This window comes from Oryza glaberrima, chromosome 2, assembly GCF_000147395.1.
Source record: "Oryza glaberrima chromosome 2, OglaRS2, whole genome shotgun sequence".
Classification (NCBI taxonomy): Eukaryota; Viridiplantae; Streptophyta; class Magnoliopsida; order Poales; family Poaceae; genus Oryza; species Oryza glaberrima.
The window spans coordinates 6,856,737-6,874,959 of NC_068327.1; the positions used below are offsets into that span (position 1 = coordinate 6,856,737).

General features: G+C 41.4%; 2 protein-coding genes across 3 annotated transcripts; one reads left to right on the forward strand and one right to left on the reverse strand.

The window, feature by feature from the left end:
* The first annotated feature begins 1,785 nt into the window (after window positions 1–1,785).
* LOC127764230 (probable protein phosphatase 2C 12) lies at window positions 1,786–5,061 on the forward strand. The gene is made up of 2 exons (XM_052289082.1): window positions 1,786–2,224; window positions 3,568–5,061. Exons 1-2 carry the CDS (start codon window positions 2,039–2,041, stop codon window positions 4,546–4,548), a joined length of 1,167 nt encoding a protein of 388 aa, XP_052145042.1. The 5' UTR covers window positions 1,786–2,038; the 3' UTR covers window positions 4,549–5,061.
* Window positions 5,062–9,513: 4,452 nt separating this feature from the next.
* Window positions 9,514–17,375, reverse strand: LOC127763072 (serine/threonine protein phosphatase 2A 55 kDa regulatory subunit B beta isoform). Of its 2 annotated transcripts, none has more exons than XM_052287655.1 (14): window positions 17,082–17,375; window positions 15,128–15,231; window positions 14,953–15,048; window positions 14,108–14,227; window positions 13,536–13,739; window positions 13,253–13,344; window positions 12,869–12,987; window positions 11,931–12,054; window positions 11,651–11,774; window positions 11,029–11,097; window positions 10,861–10,952; window positions 10,684–10,761; window positions 10,247–10,314; window positions 9,514–10,138 (listed from the first exon to the last, which is right to left on the reverse strand). In XM_052287655.1, the coding sequence occupies exons 1-14, from the start codon at window positions 17,227–17,229 to the stop codon at window positions 10,002–10,004; spliced, it is 1,575 nt and encodes a 524-aa protein (XP_052143615.1). In that variant the 5' UTR covers window positions 17,230–17,375; the 3' UTR covers window positions 9,514–10,001. The 2 variants fall into 2 exon arrangements, with proteins under 2 accessions (XP_052143615.1, XP_052143614.1); XM_052287654.1 differs by having other exon boundaries at window positions 13,533–13,739; window positions 17,082–17,367.
* Between the last annotated feature and the right edge of the window lie 848 nt (window positions 17,376–18,223).

Here is an 18,223-nt window from a genome sequence, read left to right on the forward strand (position 1 = left end):
TTCATCTGTTTCAAATGAGTATCTACACTGATATAGACCCCCTTTAATTTATAGAGAAAAACATAGAATACTTGGAAGATTTCAATCTCATAGGAAAAATATCCTAAGGAGGCCTTTGAAACAAAGGGTTCAAATTCTATCATTTCCTTCAAAATTATTATGAAATAGAAAATCCTACAAATATTTTGGAAGAAAATAAGCATAAGGTCCTACATCATGTTTTTCTTCATTTTATGACTCTAAATTCTTGTGTGTCACCTGTTTGTTTTTCATTCATATAAGAATTCAATAAGTATGACATTTCATTTCCATGTTTTTCACATACATGTGTTTTCAGAATCCCGTGTTTTGAAATGGATTTCTAAAATGCATATTGTTACGAAAATTTAGAAATTGCATATCTTCAAGATATTGTCATCAAAATTTCAAAATGCATTCACATGATTACATGTAAATAAAAAGTTAGTACCATGATTTTGCAAAAGCTAGAGAATAGCATTATTGTACTTCCAAAAAAATATCTTTATTAATTGTATACCAACTCAATTAATGGAGGAAATGACATAAACAGCATCATGCAAAGAAGGTACTCCTACTTGGTTGTGCAATTCACCAAATACCGGACCAGATTTTTCTCATGGAAATTAACCTCTAGAACACACAACTGCTAGCTGCCACGTATACATATACGCGGAAAAACTATACGCTGCAATTGTTTTCAAAGCATTTTCGCTGCGTGTTTGAGAAAAAATGAAAATCAAGTCACTGCGAGTTGATGCAGGTAGTATCACACACAGTACTACAAGACCTTTTTGCCAGCTGTCACAATCGTACACAGATGGTTCACGGAATGACGGCAAGATCCGACGGCTGACAAGATGCTCTCTCTCTCTCTCTCTGTTGTTAAATCTGATGACGGATGGCCTAGCCTGACTTCCAATCCAAGCACCGGTTGGTATAGTAGTAGTTCTCTTTTTTCCTTATTTTTTTTCTAGTGACAATGAAATGGTGATGCAAGATAGTAGTACCTGATGAATATATTATGCGACATGTGTTTGCAATTACACTCACGTTTTTGGGGTTACACTTTTCTCGCCTTCTCCTAATAGCCTGCCTAGAGTAGAGCTATGAAGTGGTTACCGCTCGAAGGGTTATCACTTCAATAAAGCTTAGAAAAGTTCAAATGTGGTCTTCTTATAAGATGTTACTCTCTCCATTGAGACTTTCTAGCATTGTTCACATTCTATATATATATATATATATATATATGTGTGTGTGTTAATGAATTTATATATATATATATATATGTCTAGATTCATTAACATATAAAAAAAAATCTTTTGTGTAATAGAGCATCAATTTGAGGGTTACATTATTTCGGCAAATACCGGTAATCCAAACCTTACGTCTAATCATCCTAAGAAAACGTCCAAAGAATCGATAGAAAATATTCATGTAAAGTATTGTAATTTCGGTGGATTAAGCTGATTTGTTGCTAAAGAATCGAAAAGATTCGTACAAAATATTTGTAAATCCGAAGAATTAAGTTGATTTGTTGCTAAAAGATCTCTATGATATACCAAAATCTTTTAAACATTTTTTTTTGCGAAAAAGAATCTTTTAAAAACTTGAAAACATATACGCCATATTCATATACTATCCATTTTGTCCTTTAAAAAACCAAAGTCAGACCAATGGCACCGAAAGAAAAAAAAAAAAGGTTTGCTCATGACATCTCCAGTTCTCCACCTCTGGCATCCATTATTGAGTTTATTTAATCTTCCATCCTTTTAAGACCCCCACAAGAAGCTGCTGCTCTTTGTTGGCGTCGCTTGCTGCTGAGCAGCTCTCTTCTTCTCCTCCTCCTTTTCGTCCTGACATCCTCATCACCCCCTTTGCAATTTGCATCATCATCCTCACCTCCTCTTGGTTTAAATACCCTGTCTTAGCAGCAGCCACAGCACAGCTTCCTTCCTGCACTCTCTGCTCTCCTTGAGCTTTTCTTTCTCAAGAGACAAGAAAGATTCAGAATCATTGGATGGGGATCTGTGCATCTTCAGAGCAGCTGGAGCATGTTCATGAGACAGATGAGAGCATTGTGTATGTGAAGGATGAGCAAGGAAGGGGTGATAGGGAGATGAAGAGTGGGGCTAGGAAGGTGGCCTCCCTCTTCTCCCAGAGGGGCAAGAAAGGCCCCAACCAGGACTCTGTCATCCTCTGCCAGGTACCATCTTCAGTTCTTTACTCTCTGTCTCTGAATCTTTGCTTTCTGTTTGATGTGCTCAGCTCAGATCAATCTGCTCAATTTCTCCTCTTGATGAGGCTGCTCAGGCCAATTGTTTGGTTTTGTACTCAAAAGGGTTCAGATTAGTTCAGGGCTTCAGGATGTTCTTGAGTCCATGATTTGAGCTTCCATGAGCTTATTAGGCCAGCAGTTAGTTCACTACCTTTTTTTTTTTGAAGGAAGAGTTAGTAGAGTAATTGGTAGAAATAGAGAAAAATCTTTTCTTTCCCTTGCAGAATTGCTTGGTTTTTGCTTGGTATGGTAGAATTAGTACCTTTCTTGTTGAATTATTTGTAGGTGTGATGTGTGGTGTGCAATGATTGCCTCTTGTTGGGGGTGTTCTGTTCTTGATTCTGGCTGCAGAATTTTGGGGCTATCAGCCTTGTTTTCATTCTTTTTTTTCCATTTCTTGAAAGTTCTTGTGGCTGTGTAAAGTAGTAGATATTTAGTTGAATAGTGGGGATGGATGGATTCGTTCTTGAGGGGTTAAAATATTGCGTTTAATTTTCTTTTCTTCCATGTCTAATCATGAATATATTAACCTTGACAAGGAGAAATGTAATTTTGGTTGGTCTTGGCCAAGTCTTATCCCCTTGGTTACCTTCTTGACTTTCCAATTTCTTCACTTCACAATATTCCCACGAAAAAGAATATAATCTTTGGTATTTTTTTCTTTCACCCTGTAAGAACAAATTCCCTCTCCATGTTGTTACAACCAATCATTAACACTAAAAAATTAGTTTAGAAGTTGACAAACTGTTTAGAACCTGACAAGCTATTCCAATTTTACTTCTTGGGAAGAGAGGTGGTGAAGGAAAACTGTCAAAAGGTCAAGGGGGTTAATCAGACAACTTGAGATCATGAACAGTGATTAGTAGTACAGCTAGGTTTGTGCTAATCTAGCAATAGCTGTTACTAGATGTGATCTGCCAAAGGACAGTTTTGCACTTCAAAAAAAAGTGTAATCACTTTAGACTTTTCCTGCTCAATGATTGTACTTCATGTGTCCCAATCTCTAGGCACACACACCATGATGTTCCCAAATCTTCTCCAGAAAGTTTGCCCTTTTTTTAACAAACACCACTAATCTCACCTACCTATATTACAATCCTAATTTGTTAACAGCAGAGCATCATCAATCTCGAGATGTTCTCATCATCAGGAGAATATCTGAAAAACTTGCAAGTTTTTTAGAATCTTTGAGTGATCAAACCTCACATGCAATGCAAAGATGCAATGTGGTCTGGATTCTGAAGCTGATGAGTGTTTCTTGGGTTTGTCAGGGATTCGGCATGGAGGACGGCGTGTTCTGCGGCGTGTTCGACGGCCATGGCCGGTGCGGGCAATTCATCAGCAAGCTGGTGAGGGACTACCTGCCGTTCATGATCCTGAGCCACCGGAACGCGCTGCTCCTGGCCGCCGCCGACGACGACGACGTCGACGACGCCGCGTTCAGCGACGACGCGGCGCGGTCGTCGTCCACGGACAGCAGCGGCAACTCGTCGCCGCAGCCGTCGGCGTCGGCGTCGGCGCAGATGCTGGAGGAGTGGAGGCAGGCGTGCGCCAACGCGTTCGCCGCCATGGACGGCGAGCTCAAGCTCCAGCCGAACCTCGACTGCGCGTTCAGCGGCACGACGGCGGTGTGCGCCATCAAGCAGGGCAGGGACCTCATCATCGCCAACCTCGGCGACTCGAGGGCGGTGCTCGCCACCATGTCGGACACCGGCTACCTCCAGGCGGTGCAGCTGACGGTGGACCACAAGCCGAGCGTGCCGGAGGAGGCGGCGAGGATCAAGCGGAGCGGGGGGAGGGTGTTCGGGCTGAAGGACGAGCCAGGGGTGATGCGGGTGTGGCTCCCCGGGGAGAACTCGCCGGGGCTCGCCATGGCGAGGTCGCTGGGCGACATGAGGCTGAAGCGGCACGGCGTGATCTCGGCGCCGGAGGTGACGTCGCGGCGCGTGACGGGCGCCGACCTGTTCATGGTGCTCGCCACGGACGGGGTGTGGGACGTGCTGAGCAACGAGGAGGTGGTGTCCATCGTGTGCGCGACGCCGCGGAAGCAGCACGCGTCGAAGGCGGTGGTGGAGGCCGCCGTGCAGCGGTGGCGGGCCAAGTTCCCGACGTCCAGGGTGGACGACTGCTCCGCCGTCTGCCTCTTCCTCCACGACCACACCCTCGGCACCGCCGCCGCCGCCTCCGCCGCCGCCGCGGCGGCGGCCAGGAAGGCGCGCAGGGCCGCCGCGGCCACGCCGCCGGCGAGCTGAAGCTCCCGCTCCGGCGAGCTCGATATTATCCGTGTTTGTTTGCAGTTTTTGTTGATCTTGATGTGCTGCAAATACCTACGACCTCCGTCCCTGGAAAAACCAAATCCTCGCAATGAACTTGGATACATAATACATGTGTGTCCAGATTCATCGCTAGAATTAGACTCTTTTTTGGACGGAGGGAGTACAAATTAATAGACAAATATAGCTATAGTCTATTGTAACATAGTTTAGAGAAGATTGGGGAAAAAAGAGAGGCAATTGCGAAAATGCAAATGTTGCCAAGAAAAGAGAGGGAAAAAAAGTTGTTTTTACTTTTGATGATGATCATAGTGAGGGGAGAGATTGTAATGGCTGAAGAATGGCAATCAGCCAATCTGATGCTGTTTGTGAGATACCAATTGCTTGTTGGCAATTTGGAACTTTGGAATGCCATTGTAAATACCTCGACAAAAATGTAAATACTTGGCTATGACGGTGTAGATATGTTCCTTTTACATTTCTTTTTCTATTTCCAGTGTTTTTTACTAAACTTTTAATCTTAGGTTGTGTTTAGTTCACACTGAAATTAGAAGTTTAGTTGAAATTGGGACGATGTGACGGAAAAGTTGAAAGCTTGTGTGTAGGAAAGTTTTGATGTGCTGGAAAAATTGGAAGTTTGGAAAAAAAAACCTTTGGAACTAAACACGGCCTTATTATCATTGCCAATAAGCTTAGACATGGCTGAGTCACGAGACAAAACCACAAAAAACAACTAGAACACCAAAACCCTACATAAAACCCAAACGGCTAACTAGGACATTAAACCCTATCGTTGTGGGGAAGAGCTAAAAATCAACTATAACACTAAAACCCTACATAAAACCCAAACGGCCAATTAGGACATTAAACCCTATCATTGTGGGGAAGAGCTTGAAGCTCAAGCTATCCAATGGTAAAAGGCAAAACTAATAAAAATGTTTGTTGACTTTTACATAGCAACATTTTTTTTAAGGTGCAACAATGTTTTGAACATACTACTCCATCCGTTTCACAATGCAAGTCATTCTAGCATTTCTCCCAGATTCATTAACATCAATATGAATAGGGGAAATGCTAGAATGACGAATCTAGACATATATGTCTAGATTCATTAACATCAATATGAATGGGGGAAATGCTATAATGACTTGCATTCTGAACGGAGGAAGTAATATAGAGCTGTAAAATTGTTTTAAAGCAAGTCCATATCAGCAAAACAACTCTTTAAAACTACTCTAGGGGGCGATTTTCTTTTATATAAAACGGTGATGTTAAATGAGTGATTTAGAAGCTGGCTGTTCTTTCCCTCATTTTTCGAACCCACCTCTCTCGTTTTCCACGCGCACGCTTTTTAAATTGCTAAACGGTGTGATTTATACAAAATTTTTCTGAAAGTTGTTTTAAAAAATTATATTAATCCATTTTTCAAAAAAATAGTTAATACTTAATTAATCATGCAATAATACGAGCTTCGCTTTGCGTGCCGGAGAGGAGTGGTTTCCAACCCCTCCTCCCGAACACAGCCTAAGGATCTATTTGGACCACTTTGATAGTGTGCGCGGGAGGCTTGTTCAAAACAAAGCTGAAGGCTTAGTTTGTGGCCCTCAAATTAGCACATGAGCAAAATTTAACCAAACAAAAGATCCACCACAAAATGGAACTAGCTCTTGTGCAATACGCATTTCAATCCAGACGGCTCCATTGCATCTCAGAATTTCAATCGAGGCGGCTACATTCTCCTATACTCCCTCCGTCCCAAAATAAGTGCAGTTTTGTACTATTCACGTTCAACGTTTGACCGTTCGTCTTATTTGAAAAAATTTTATGATTAGTATTTTTATTGCTATTAGATGATAAAATATGAATAGTACTTTATGTGTGACTAAATATTTTTAAATTTTTCACAAATTTTTCAAATAAGACAGACGGTCAAACGTTGGGCACGGATATCCATGGCTGCACTTATTTTGGGACGGAGGTACTCCCTCCGTCCCAAAATAAGGCAAACTCTGGGTTTCCGTGTCCAACTTTGACTATCCATCTTATATGAAATTTTTTTATAATTTGTATTTTCATTGTCGTTAGATGATAAAACATGATTAATATTTTATGCGTGACTTGTCTTTTTAATTTTTTTATAATTTTTTTAAATAAAATAGACGGTCAAACGTTGTACACGGAAATCAGGGTTTGCAGTACTTTTCAACGAGGCATGACCGTACGGCGTACGGTGAGTGAACTGTGTTCTAGACCAAAAAGGCCAGCGTGGGCCCGCGTCAGCAAGCCAGGGGCCCCACCGGTCAGAGCCGAGGTGGGACCGGGTCACAGAAGAACAACAAAACCACGCGGTTCAAAGACTAGACAAATCCAGCGGCGCCTCGACGGAGAAGCCGAAATTCGATCTCCGATTCTGGTTTCCAAACCGGCAAATTCCAAGTAGTGAATTGAATTCGGGACCCCCAAAACGACATGTGAGGAATCAATGGTCAGAATTCAGATGCGTGCACTGGAAGAACAGTGGATTTGGGCAGCATTTGGATGCCGCCGATCAATCGACGTGATGGGGACTGAACTGTTTGAATGTTGAACCGTTCAATTTTTAGAGGGGACAACAAATCATTTACCGGTTATTAGTACGATCCTAAATACTACTCTCTCTGTTACAAAATATAACAAATCCTAATGTTTAAAGTTTATCTCAAATATAGCAGCTTATTACATGTAAAAGATATTTTTACCATTAAATGATCTATATACTATCTCTAATAGTCTAGACATATCGCTCATTCATCCGGAGAAAGCAACAAGTTTTTTTTATCTATTTCTTAATATCTGTGATAAAAATTAAAAACTTTGGTATATTTTAGGATAGAGTATAATTTATGATGCAATGTATGCACTCTAGATGGGATTATGCAGTAATCAGCATAAGGTTTGACGTTTGATGCCCCAAAATCATGTCCACGTCTTGGAGCTGTACAAGCAGCACATTCTCTACACCATTAATTACGTAGAGAGACACTTGTATTAGGGGGGCGTTGGAGGATTTGACTCTATCCATACGGGGCAGCAGCACACCAGCAGAGGCTAGTGGGGCCCACTTGACCGGCTTGGTATTGGGTGCTTGCGTTCTTTTCCCCTTCAATATAAATTCTTTGGGTGATTGCTAGAAGTAATTCGTGTGTTTTCTCACTTGAGTTTTGACTTGTGACTCTGTGAGTACTCAATGTACCATCACCTCCTATATGTTTAAAGTATTTGTTTGTATTCCGAATTCATCTTATAGCCACCAACTTGACACGTGTTAATATCGATTAAGATTGGGTTCGAGGGCGAGAGTGACAAGAGGGGAAATAGGAAGAGGAAAATGCCATGATAGCCTTGACAAAACCATGTGCGAAGGGGGATTGTATCACAGTTGTGTTGCTCCCTGCTTCGGTTTTCCCCACTTTGCCTAAAACTACTTTTGGTTGATCTTGGTTATACAAAAGGTACACAAGGACCTATTTAATTGGACTGTACGTTACTCGTACACCGAAGGCAAAAGTAGATCCTCCAAGTTTTTTAGATTAAAAAATAATAATGTGTTCGACGTGCGCATCAATGTATGCGTGTGGTGTGGACTGTGGAGTGAGCGTGTGTCTTAAGGCTGTATTCTTTTGTTCAGTGTTCCCAACCCCTCTCTCTTGTGTTCCGCGCACGCTTTTCAAACTGCTAAACGGTGTGTTTTTTAAAAAAAGTTTCTATATGAAAGTTATTTAAAAAAATCGTATTGATCCATTTTTTTAAAAAAATAGCTAATACTTAATTAATCACGTGCTAATGAACCACTCCGTTTTTCATTTGCACGAGATGAGCTCCCAACCCATAGGAAGCAACACAGCCTCACTATATTTACAGTTCAGAAAACCATGTGAGAAGAAGAATAACGGTGGGCGGAAGTAAGAACCAAACAGGTTAACAAACGGTCGATGCGACGGTAGCTACAATATGGAAGGAGAAGGGTTGCGATCGATCTTCGCGAGCCCCCAGCTGAAAGATAAGGATAACGACAATGGCGAACGCGACGGTGTCTCACCCCAAAAGGATGAGGTGGCACAGGGGGTAGAGTTGCACGGTAGGGATGGCCTTCTAGTAGACAGTGTTGGCGCCAAAAACCAGCAAAAAACATGACAGTGAGGGTGCAGCCGCCACTGCCAACAACATGACAGTTTTGCAGAGAAGAAGGTGACACAACAAACGCCAGCCAGCAAGTGTGCACCTAGCGACCTCTACTATAAAAACTTATTATAACTGGAATTACATCGGTGGAAGAAGATAAGCCCGGTTGAAAAACCGGGCCTAAGTGTCGAGGTCACACGCTTCTGCGTTCAAACAGGAGCGTCGTCAAGGTCAGGAACAACTAATAACTTCACATGACATTGCCTGTCAAAGATTAATTACTGGGTCCCCAAACTGATAAAAGAAGACAGAAAAACGTTGGATTGATCCGAATTCATTCCAAAGCTCAGACGCATACAGGCAAGCACCGGGTAAACTGGAAAGTGTAAACGTAGCTCAACTTGCACGGAGGCTCAAGAGTTGAGTGACAGCAGCAGGGGGTTGAAAAGGTGCCAAGCAATTAACAGCAGGCAAACGAAACCAAACACTGTGAAAGAGAAACCACCGTTCTCCAGGAAGTAGCTGAAGCTGCACCTGCAACTTCTATCTCACCTTCTTCCAGTTGGCACCAACCAATCTTCCTCAGAAGATGGCTAAAAATCAAATTTCTGGGTATGATCGGCTACAGATTAATTTTTTCTTGGAAACCAAAATGTCCATGAATTGTATTCATATCTTTGTGTTATACACATTTCGGTTTACGGGAGGGTTAAGAAGAATCGAAGGTGATACAAGTCACAAATTTTGATCACGTGTAGATTAATGAATGAACAGGGCAGCAAAGAATAGCTACAATAACTGTAGTAAAATTTTATGTTCAAAGATTTGGATGTTCATGACAAGAGATGGTTGTTAGCCCTGGCTAGGTGGCATTACATGTGAAGAAATGAAAAAGAAAAGAAAAAAAATCTTACAGCCCTGTTAAGCAGATATTTTCTGTGACCTTCGGTGAAATTAGCATCAGCATCGCCTATCTTCTGCTTTATCTTTCGACAGCTGATTCTGGCTACAAGGCAGCTACAATCATATCTTGGGACCAAAAATGTTGATATGATTAGATATATTTAACATTTACTAAAGAATCGGAACGGAGCAGCCTGCTACTGTCGCAAGTAGCATCGGGAGTGGTCTCGTGGAAACCGACTGCCTCTTTTGGCCCCAGTCATGAAATTGACAACAATGTCCTTTGCACCATCTCCCTGGTTGCATGTGAAAGTAGAAGGCTTTCACGTCAACCAAACCAAAAAACAATTTTCTCTCTAGCCTGTTATCTATGCATAGTACATGTACAAGCTATTTGCAGCAGCACACGCGATGGAATTCTCAGTTGGGTGCCATGCAAGATGGAGCAACTTTGTTGAAAGATCGTAAGAATTTCCATTAGCATCAACTCCCGGATTTTCCCCACCTGTTTCATATGAGCTAATGTGATGAGAGAAGGGAATGAGAACTGGACCAGTCCTAGTCCATGAATGTGGCTGAAACTAATAAGTCTAAAGAGAAAATAGTCATATACCTCTCCTCACGGCACGGGTCAATGAGGTCAGGGTCCGTGCAGGCCTTGTTGGATTAGCAACCTGGCGCCTATGGTTTTCAATTCCAACAATAGAAACGAAGTTTAGCAAGGTTTGGAAAAACAAAAGTCTGCATTTGAGTATGTGTTGGGTTGGTGTAGACATGACGTGTTTATACCTACTATTAAATAGCCACTGGTCATCTATGTTGAATGATTGGCAATCCAACCAACTTTGACAAAGGAAACTCAAATAAAATATTCTTTTTTTTCTTCTTTGTAGGTAGTGCCAAAATTAGAGGAAAATTAGGCAGCAGTACTGAGCTAACTTAAGACAGGAAATCAAGGGGCACAGCCAAACAGGAGACGGCTGATACAGAGGGATAGTCCATATGTAGGTCGAGTATAAATAACACCAGCTCACAATAATATAAACAAACCTCATAGGATTTCTGCTTGCTTCCAAGGTGGTTGCCTCCGCACTTCCAGGAGTACAACCAAAAACACGAAATAAATTGCTGCAGTTGAAGGCACCACAAGGAGAGTTAACATATAGTAGTTCCAAATAAAATAATAGTTAGCGGCATTGGTAACTCATAATGAGAACAAGCAGATACCTGTAAGAGCCAGTTGCAACACGAAGTCCATCCCCACTCAGACAACATTCAAATTTGTCAAATATTGAATCATTTTCATATAGATCACAGAGCTGCAAAAGATGAAATTAGCACGGCATTAGATTGTGGCATGTCTTAACAGCCATCATTCAGGTTACGAAACTTCACCTTAGGTCTTAAATATTCATGAACTTGGAAAGTTGCAACTGGGCCTGAATCCATGTTTATATCCCAAAACTGAAGAAAGAAAAGGAGCAACGGACTAATGACATTCCAAGCAGTAAACCACTTAATATGATACGTAATATTAGAATCAGCTGCAGAATATATAAAAGTTTTAGCAAGAACTTAACTATGGTCTAGAATGTCTAAACTCTTAAGAGTTGTTTTGGTACAAATGCCATTTTTGGACAAAACAAGACGAGAAAAATGGTGTCCATGATCCTAAGGACTAAGTGAAAGTATTACTAAAGCTAATATTTCTTTCTGGCCGACCACTTAGTTGGGATTAAAAATAACCATACGATGCAGAGACCAAAGGAAAGGTTCAAGCAACTGTAATTGAAGATAAGTGAAAACTGAGGGTTGCAGAACAAGAGAAATGCAAATGCATATGTACTGAATACAGCTAATTTACATGCCAATTCAACCTATCAAAAGATGAAATACAACAAAAGACAATGCAAGATGAGCATGTTGACACAACTTTTAAATAAAATCAGTGCCAACTTGTCAATTTATATAAAAAGCAAAAGCCTAAGAAAATCAAACGAATAGGACAGCTACAGACCTTGAGAGTCATATAATCACGACTAAGAATGTGCCTTCCATCCCTTGCAAATTTTATATCTGAAACCGATGCAATTATCTCTGTAAAAAAGGATCTCGATCCAGGTGCTTCATGCTCCTCAAATCTGCACAGAATGCGCACTTTATTTTAGAGAACAGCTTGTGCAGATTTTAGCCATATAAAACTTAACTTCAAACATTTGCAACTTTTTAATTCCATCGAACATTTCCTTCTAAACAATGATAAATGTTCCATTAGGAAGTGCAAGGGAGTTACTAACAACTTAGCATGGTTGTCACATAGTGCTGATTGCCGCAGATCAATAAGCCTGATAGAGCCCTTCGAGCTACTATAGGCTAATGTATTACAATGAGTTGGGTGGAACTCCGCACATGTGATCACCTCTGAAATTGCACAGAATTTATTAACATGTGAAGCATGTTGCCACAGAACACATAAAGAACAGAATGAACAAGAATTGTTTCAGACATAAGATCAAAAATTTACAGCAATAGCCAAAGGTGCGGCAGCATCAGCTGATCAACAAATATATTGGGGATCACAAATGCAAGTAATATATCGGTTTTTGTGTTCTACCAAAAATGGACTATACAGATTATCCATTTATGTTTATTTCAACTTCCTCCATTTTCCAGAAAAAAAGCAACGGCTACTCTGATTCGTTATTTTGTAGTCTTGCATGAAAGCTGCCAGATACGATTGTCAACACTGAGCTACAAAGTGTATACATTCGCAAGGAGACGCTAGCAAGTATACCAACATATAGATGCAGACAGATGATTCCTCAAGAATTTGCTTTCTCATCCAATCTAACCTTTAACCATAATGGAGCATGGACAATTTTCAGACCACCCAAATAGGGAGAAAACTTCAAATTAATACATAGTGATATGCATGTTGCCATTCCAACAATAGGTTATTCACATGGGAAATGCAATTAGTAATTAGGGATATCAAGAGAACTAGTACCCTGCATACATTCAACACTTGTAGTTGTAGGATACCAATGATTGCATGGTAAAAGGACTCCGGTTACTTTGCCACGTGTCTTACTCCACTAATAATATATGGAACATCTTGTTATTGGACCGAGTGACCAATCAGATAGCATTCGTATGTTTAACATTTAAAATTAACCGGAAGCCAAATGGCAAATCCACAACATATGCCTAGTTTATCTCACACTGGAAAATTTACCAGTTAGATCCTCCATGTTTGCAGGCTTCACATCAACAATATTAAAGCTTTGGTTGCTAATTTCCAGGTTCCAAAGATTTATTCGCAGATCATCTGCTGATATGTATGTCTCCCCGTCACTGGGTGTAAAACAACATGAGAACATGATATTAGCTTCATGCTCATGATTTGAAAATATACAGAAGTAGTATTGTAGGTTCAGAGAACTCACACAGGAAATAAGGCACAAATCAGTAAAGAAACACAGATACACGCATAAACAGATGAGAAAGTAGATAAATAAGCAGTGTAAATGTGTAATAGTTTGGAGCCAATAAAACAACAGAACAAGAATCAAAATTACAAGCCTGATCAGATATCCATAATATCAGGAAGGTAGCTAACCTATTATTTGAAATGGAATTAATATGGTAATCATGAGCATGTGAATATACACGCCGGCATCTTGGTACAAGGTTCAAATCTTGGCCAGTGACCTGCATATGTAAATGAAAATAAATACTCATATATTTTAATCATATGTGAAGTTTGCCATAAGAAGAAAATCTATCTATAAGTATTCATGCCAAAAGGAGACTTATTTTACATGCGAACACCAGATTTGGTGCTGTACAGAACAACACGATTACAGATGAGATAATGAATAAAGTGGGTTAAGTACAACTACCACAGGCAGACGCAATGATGTGCATCCTCCAGGAGGAAATAATAGGTCGTTGTTTGGGAAGTTGTATAACTTCTCTGAGCATCCACCATTTGGAAGAATTGCTCTAGAACTACTGCTGCTCGAACTAGAAGTTGTGCCATTGCCTGAACTTTGAGAGGTATTCAAATTCATCACTGAAATTCGTTTTACTTTCCTCTCTTGCACCTGTACAGATAGTAAAACTGTAATGTATTGATACTACATAGCTTAAGTAATAAGAGCTGAACAAAGAAAGAAAGAGATAGCATGCAAATAATTAAAACTGTGAAGCGATTGTATGATTCATTTGTATGTGTAAAGATCAATGAATGAAAAGCATGTGTTCCTTGATAGAACCAGCCTGTGAAGAAATATCCTGTCCATACCAGGAGAAACTCTGAAATAAGTTTATTATAAATATAACTCATGGCCTCATGGGGCAAAAACATTATGCAAACTAAAATATCGGATGCAAACTTCTAGTACCGATGTAGGCAAGTGATCATACCCATAAGAAACGAAATGAACATGGAAGCTTCGTGACACAACTGTACCTTCCAATACTTGATTGTTTTATCATTTGTAGATAAGAGAAAGAGGGCGTTGTTGGCTGTTTGGCACCACTTGATCTTGTTAATCTTCTCCTCTATTTCCAAACTTTTTAGGTAGTCGAACTACATGGATTACATATAAATCAGAAAAACAAATTGAGAAGTTAGGATAGTTAATAACAATCTAATATGCAGTGCATATGGCTTGGTAAGATAATTCTGGAAGCCTGCAACCAAAGCAAAGGAAAAATTTTGCTATAACTAATACTATCTGCCCCTATGTGCACTTACAGACTTGATACAGTCATCGGTGCACAAGCTTGACAATCCTGTTGCTATAGACTCTGATACTGTCTCCATTGTACAACTTTGACAATCAATTTCGTGTTAATTAATATATTAGCATAAGTTAAAAATGTTATAACATCATGAAAACACTTTTAGCAATAATGTATTAAGATCGCTATCATGTTGTTTTTATAAGGTTGGATCTACAAACAGCACATATTCATGGATGAAGGGTACTACCACATTACACCTAACTGGATGTTTTTTACCTACCATTGTATGTACTGTCAGAATTGGCAATTTCCTACGCTTATGTTTCAAAATATAATGTGATTTCCTCCAACTTGAAATTTTATTATAAACTCTCAAGTTTAAGTGCCTGACTTGACTCGGTTTCCAAGAAATCTAACATGGGCAAAAACATATATCAGATCAGATATTTTTGTTACTTCTAAATTCTTATCAAAATTATACAGTCCAACTGTGGGAGATATATATGTCACTCTGATTCATGGACCAGGGGAGACACTATAATTATAACCATTTTAAGTTTCACATACCTCAGGTTCATGACTCTGAAATTCGGTCTTGTAACGGAATTCAGGATGCCTGGCAATCGGGTAATCTTGTCTCTCAAGTTCACTCCGACTAGCGCTCTGCATATAATTGACTTCTATGAGAACAAGAGATTTAAACAAGAAACCTTGCATGACTTAGATAGTGTGTGGTACTTACATCCCTGGAGTCAGTCCTTTCAAATAAAACTACACGACCACCTCTATCTCCAGTGGCAAGATGGTCACCGGATTTGTCAAACTCAATTGCAGAGATGATGTCAACTGAAACAAGAAACACATGTAATTAAGATGCATATCATGATATCAAATACGCCTTGTGAAAAAAGCAATGCTCAAGTCATTTGACACAACTTTCGGGCAAAATGAATAAAACCACAAACATCAGTACATTTGAACTGAAGAGAAGAACGGACAATTTTATGTTAAGTAAACTGGGACGAAGTATTCAAAAAGGTTTGTGAGGACTATGGCAATCTCTAAAAAAGATAAAAAAAGGTAAGAAACATCACTGCTATTTGGATAAATTTGAGCTTGCTTGTTTAGTTTTGTCGACTATGTGCAATTATTAATTGGCATTGATTTACTTTTTCCATCCGCTACGCAGCAGTGGAGTGCATTTTCTGTTTAGAAAAAGGATGATACTTCCTCTGTTTCACAATATAAGACATTTTGGGTTTTGAATAGATCCATGCATGTGCTTCATATATGTGCCTAAATTCGTCCGGATGCTAGTGAATCTAGACGAGGGATGGAGAGGCCAAAACAACTTATAATGTGGACGGAGGGAGTAGCACAATATTAGTAGGTGCTGATCATGTTAAATATGCGACAGGTAGAAGAACTGGATCCAATAGGGCTATAATTTGCAGGCATTTTCAGCTTTATGCTACTGCATTCATATAGGTAGAGGTAACACTTTGCCTCCCCTAAACTGCACCATCATACTTATGTACCAATGCATTTTGTGTATTGAATAACACTACAAACTGAAGACAAGTAGAAGATCCTGAATTCCTGAATGAAAGCTAATCATGGACCGCTATGGTTGAAACAAGAAAACGATGTGCTGCTAATGTGAGCAAGTCAAAGGCCGAAAACAAGCATGCGAAACACAGGCAGGTCATATGTAAATCTGTTACAGGGGAAAAGATTACAAGAATTATCTCACTACTCATTGAGAAATCATTATCAAACCAACACATCTAACCATGGAACCAGGACAAATTGAAAATCTACTAAGAAGCAATATATCACATAATCCACACATGCCTAAGAGAAGATGGCCCATTGAAAGTAGAGAAAGAAAATAGGAAATAACTGTGCCCTTGACATACTTATGAGCCCTCATATAAACACATTAAAAGAACATTTAGAACGCAAACATTACCCTCAGCGGCTCCGCGGATCACTTTCAATTATTATGTGATCCCACTTAGCATGCCAAAGCTCATAAATATATATTTGTAGCAAAATCATACTAGGACACTAGGAATAAGAAAAACTTGAGCAATACACAATCACCACACATCATCGCACAAAGATTCAGACTTTCAACACTCCCCACTAAAGTGCCATGATGTAAAGCACGAGGCATTATGTCCAGGAGATCCACCACCCCCCACTTTCCTCCTCATATCCATACAAACCCACTCTAATGGCAAACAAAAACATCTCGGTTCACCAACAAACACTAACTAACTACCAGCTACAAAGTCTTAGCGAGCAAAGACTACATCGCATGGAAGTGATCCATTCCCGCACCTGGCATAGTTCGGTAAAGCCATTTATTTATTTAACCAGTGAACCCGTGTCCTCCCTCCTAGATCGCTTCTGCGGAACATATGCTGCGAGAAGAACGAACGAACGAACGAACGGCTCCACCCTACGCAACGAACAACCTCAAAAATCACCAGCGAAATCCCCTCGATTCGCCACCCCGCCACACGCCCCCCTCCCTCGAATCCGAACCCCCCCACGGAGGAATGCGCGGCCACCCCGCGTCGAAACCCTCCCACGTCCCGCCCCGCCTGGCCCCGGACCGAGGCAGATCTCACGGAACCACGCGACGCACGCGGCGAGCAGCGGAAGGGGGCGGGTCGGCGCGTTCTCACCTTCCTGCACGTCCTCCCCCGCCGCGCGCTCCCCGAAGACCTGCGCGAACCGCCACTCCCGCGGCTGCGGCTGCGGCTGCGGCCGCCTCGCCGCCTCCGCCTCGGGGCGGAGGTCGTCGTCGTCGGGGGACTTGGAGGAGGGGTCCATCTTCCGCTCCCGCCGCCGACGTCACGACACCATGGCGCTGGGGGAAAGGGAAGGGGAAGGGGAGGGATCGGGAGGAGGTTCTGGAAGGTTCTGGAAGAATGGGGGGGAGGAGATCGATGGGGGATGGAAGGGGAGGGGTGGTGGGGGTGGGGGTGGCCAAATGATGTGGGATCGATCGATATCGATCTCTCGCGCTTTTCTTTCGCTGCTGGTTTCCTGATGACTACTCATGGCTGTCTGTCTGCGGGGAGGGGAACATTTATCGCTTGGTCCTCGAGGATGTACCAATTCGCATTCAATTCTCTTAATCTTTCCAATCAATTTTAGGCCATGTTCTTTTCTGCTCCAGCGCGTACAATAGCGGACTATAAGCCAGCTATAAACCTATATCGAGAAGATAAAAGAGAAAAGAGAGGAGTAGCAGGCTACTGTCGGAGAGTGAACTCCTCTACCAGGGAACCGTGAGGCCCCTTTTCAATTCAGCGGGGGACCGTGATTGAAGCTTGAGGTTTTCTTGTGGTGAAGAGCAGAGGAGATTGGACCCCTCGGGGGAAAAAGACAACAGTGGTTTATACATGTTCGGGCCGCTAAGAAGCGTAATACTCTACTCCTGTATTATGCTGACTAAAAGAGAGATTACAAGATCTCCTTGTTGGAGTAGAAGGTGTTGATGATAAGGTGCAGGAGACTGCTCTAGTGAAAAATGGCTTATCCCCTCCCTAAGTAGGGCAGGACCTCCTTTTATATCTCAAGGGGTTACCACATGGGCCCACCGAGCCTATTCAGGGAGGATAATCACATCGAATGCAAGTCTTGTTGCTTGCCTTGGAAGTCTCTTACACGCTTTGTTGCACCGTGGGGCCCGCCGGATCCATCCGGGTAACACGGGCGATGCGCCTGTCATTCGACATTTAAAGGGTGAGGACTTTTGAGTCCTCATTTGTGGCGGGAAATGGGAACCCTGTCCTAAACGGGTTAGGCAAACCGTCTCCAG

What these genes read in the sequence shown, in the direction of transcription:
- LOC127764230 (XM_052289082.1), top strand. Translation starts at nt 2,039, where the DNA reads ATGGGGATCTGTGCATCTTCAGAGCAGCTGGAGCATGTTCATGAGACA. An exon ending in ACTCTGTCATCCTCTGCCAG is followed by an intron (nt 2,225 to 3,567) that starts GTACCATCTTCA and finishes TGGGTTTGTCAG; the next exon opens with GGATTCGGCATGGAGGACGG.
- LOC127763072 (XM_052287654.1), bottom strand. Translation starts at nt 17,229, where the DNA reads ATGGACCCCTCCTCCAAGTCCCCCGACGACGACGACCTCCGCCCCGAG. An exon ending in GGGGGAGGACGTGCAGGAAG is followed by an intron (nt 15,232 to 17,081) that starts GTGAGAACGCGC and finishes TTCTTGTTTCAG; the next exon opens with TTGACATCATCTCTGCAATT. An exon ending in GACCCGTGCCGTGAGGAGAG is followed by an intron (nt 10,139 to 10,246) that starts GTATATGACTAT and finishes CATATGAAACAG; the next exon opens with GTGGGGAAAATCCGGGAGTT.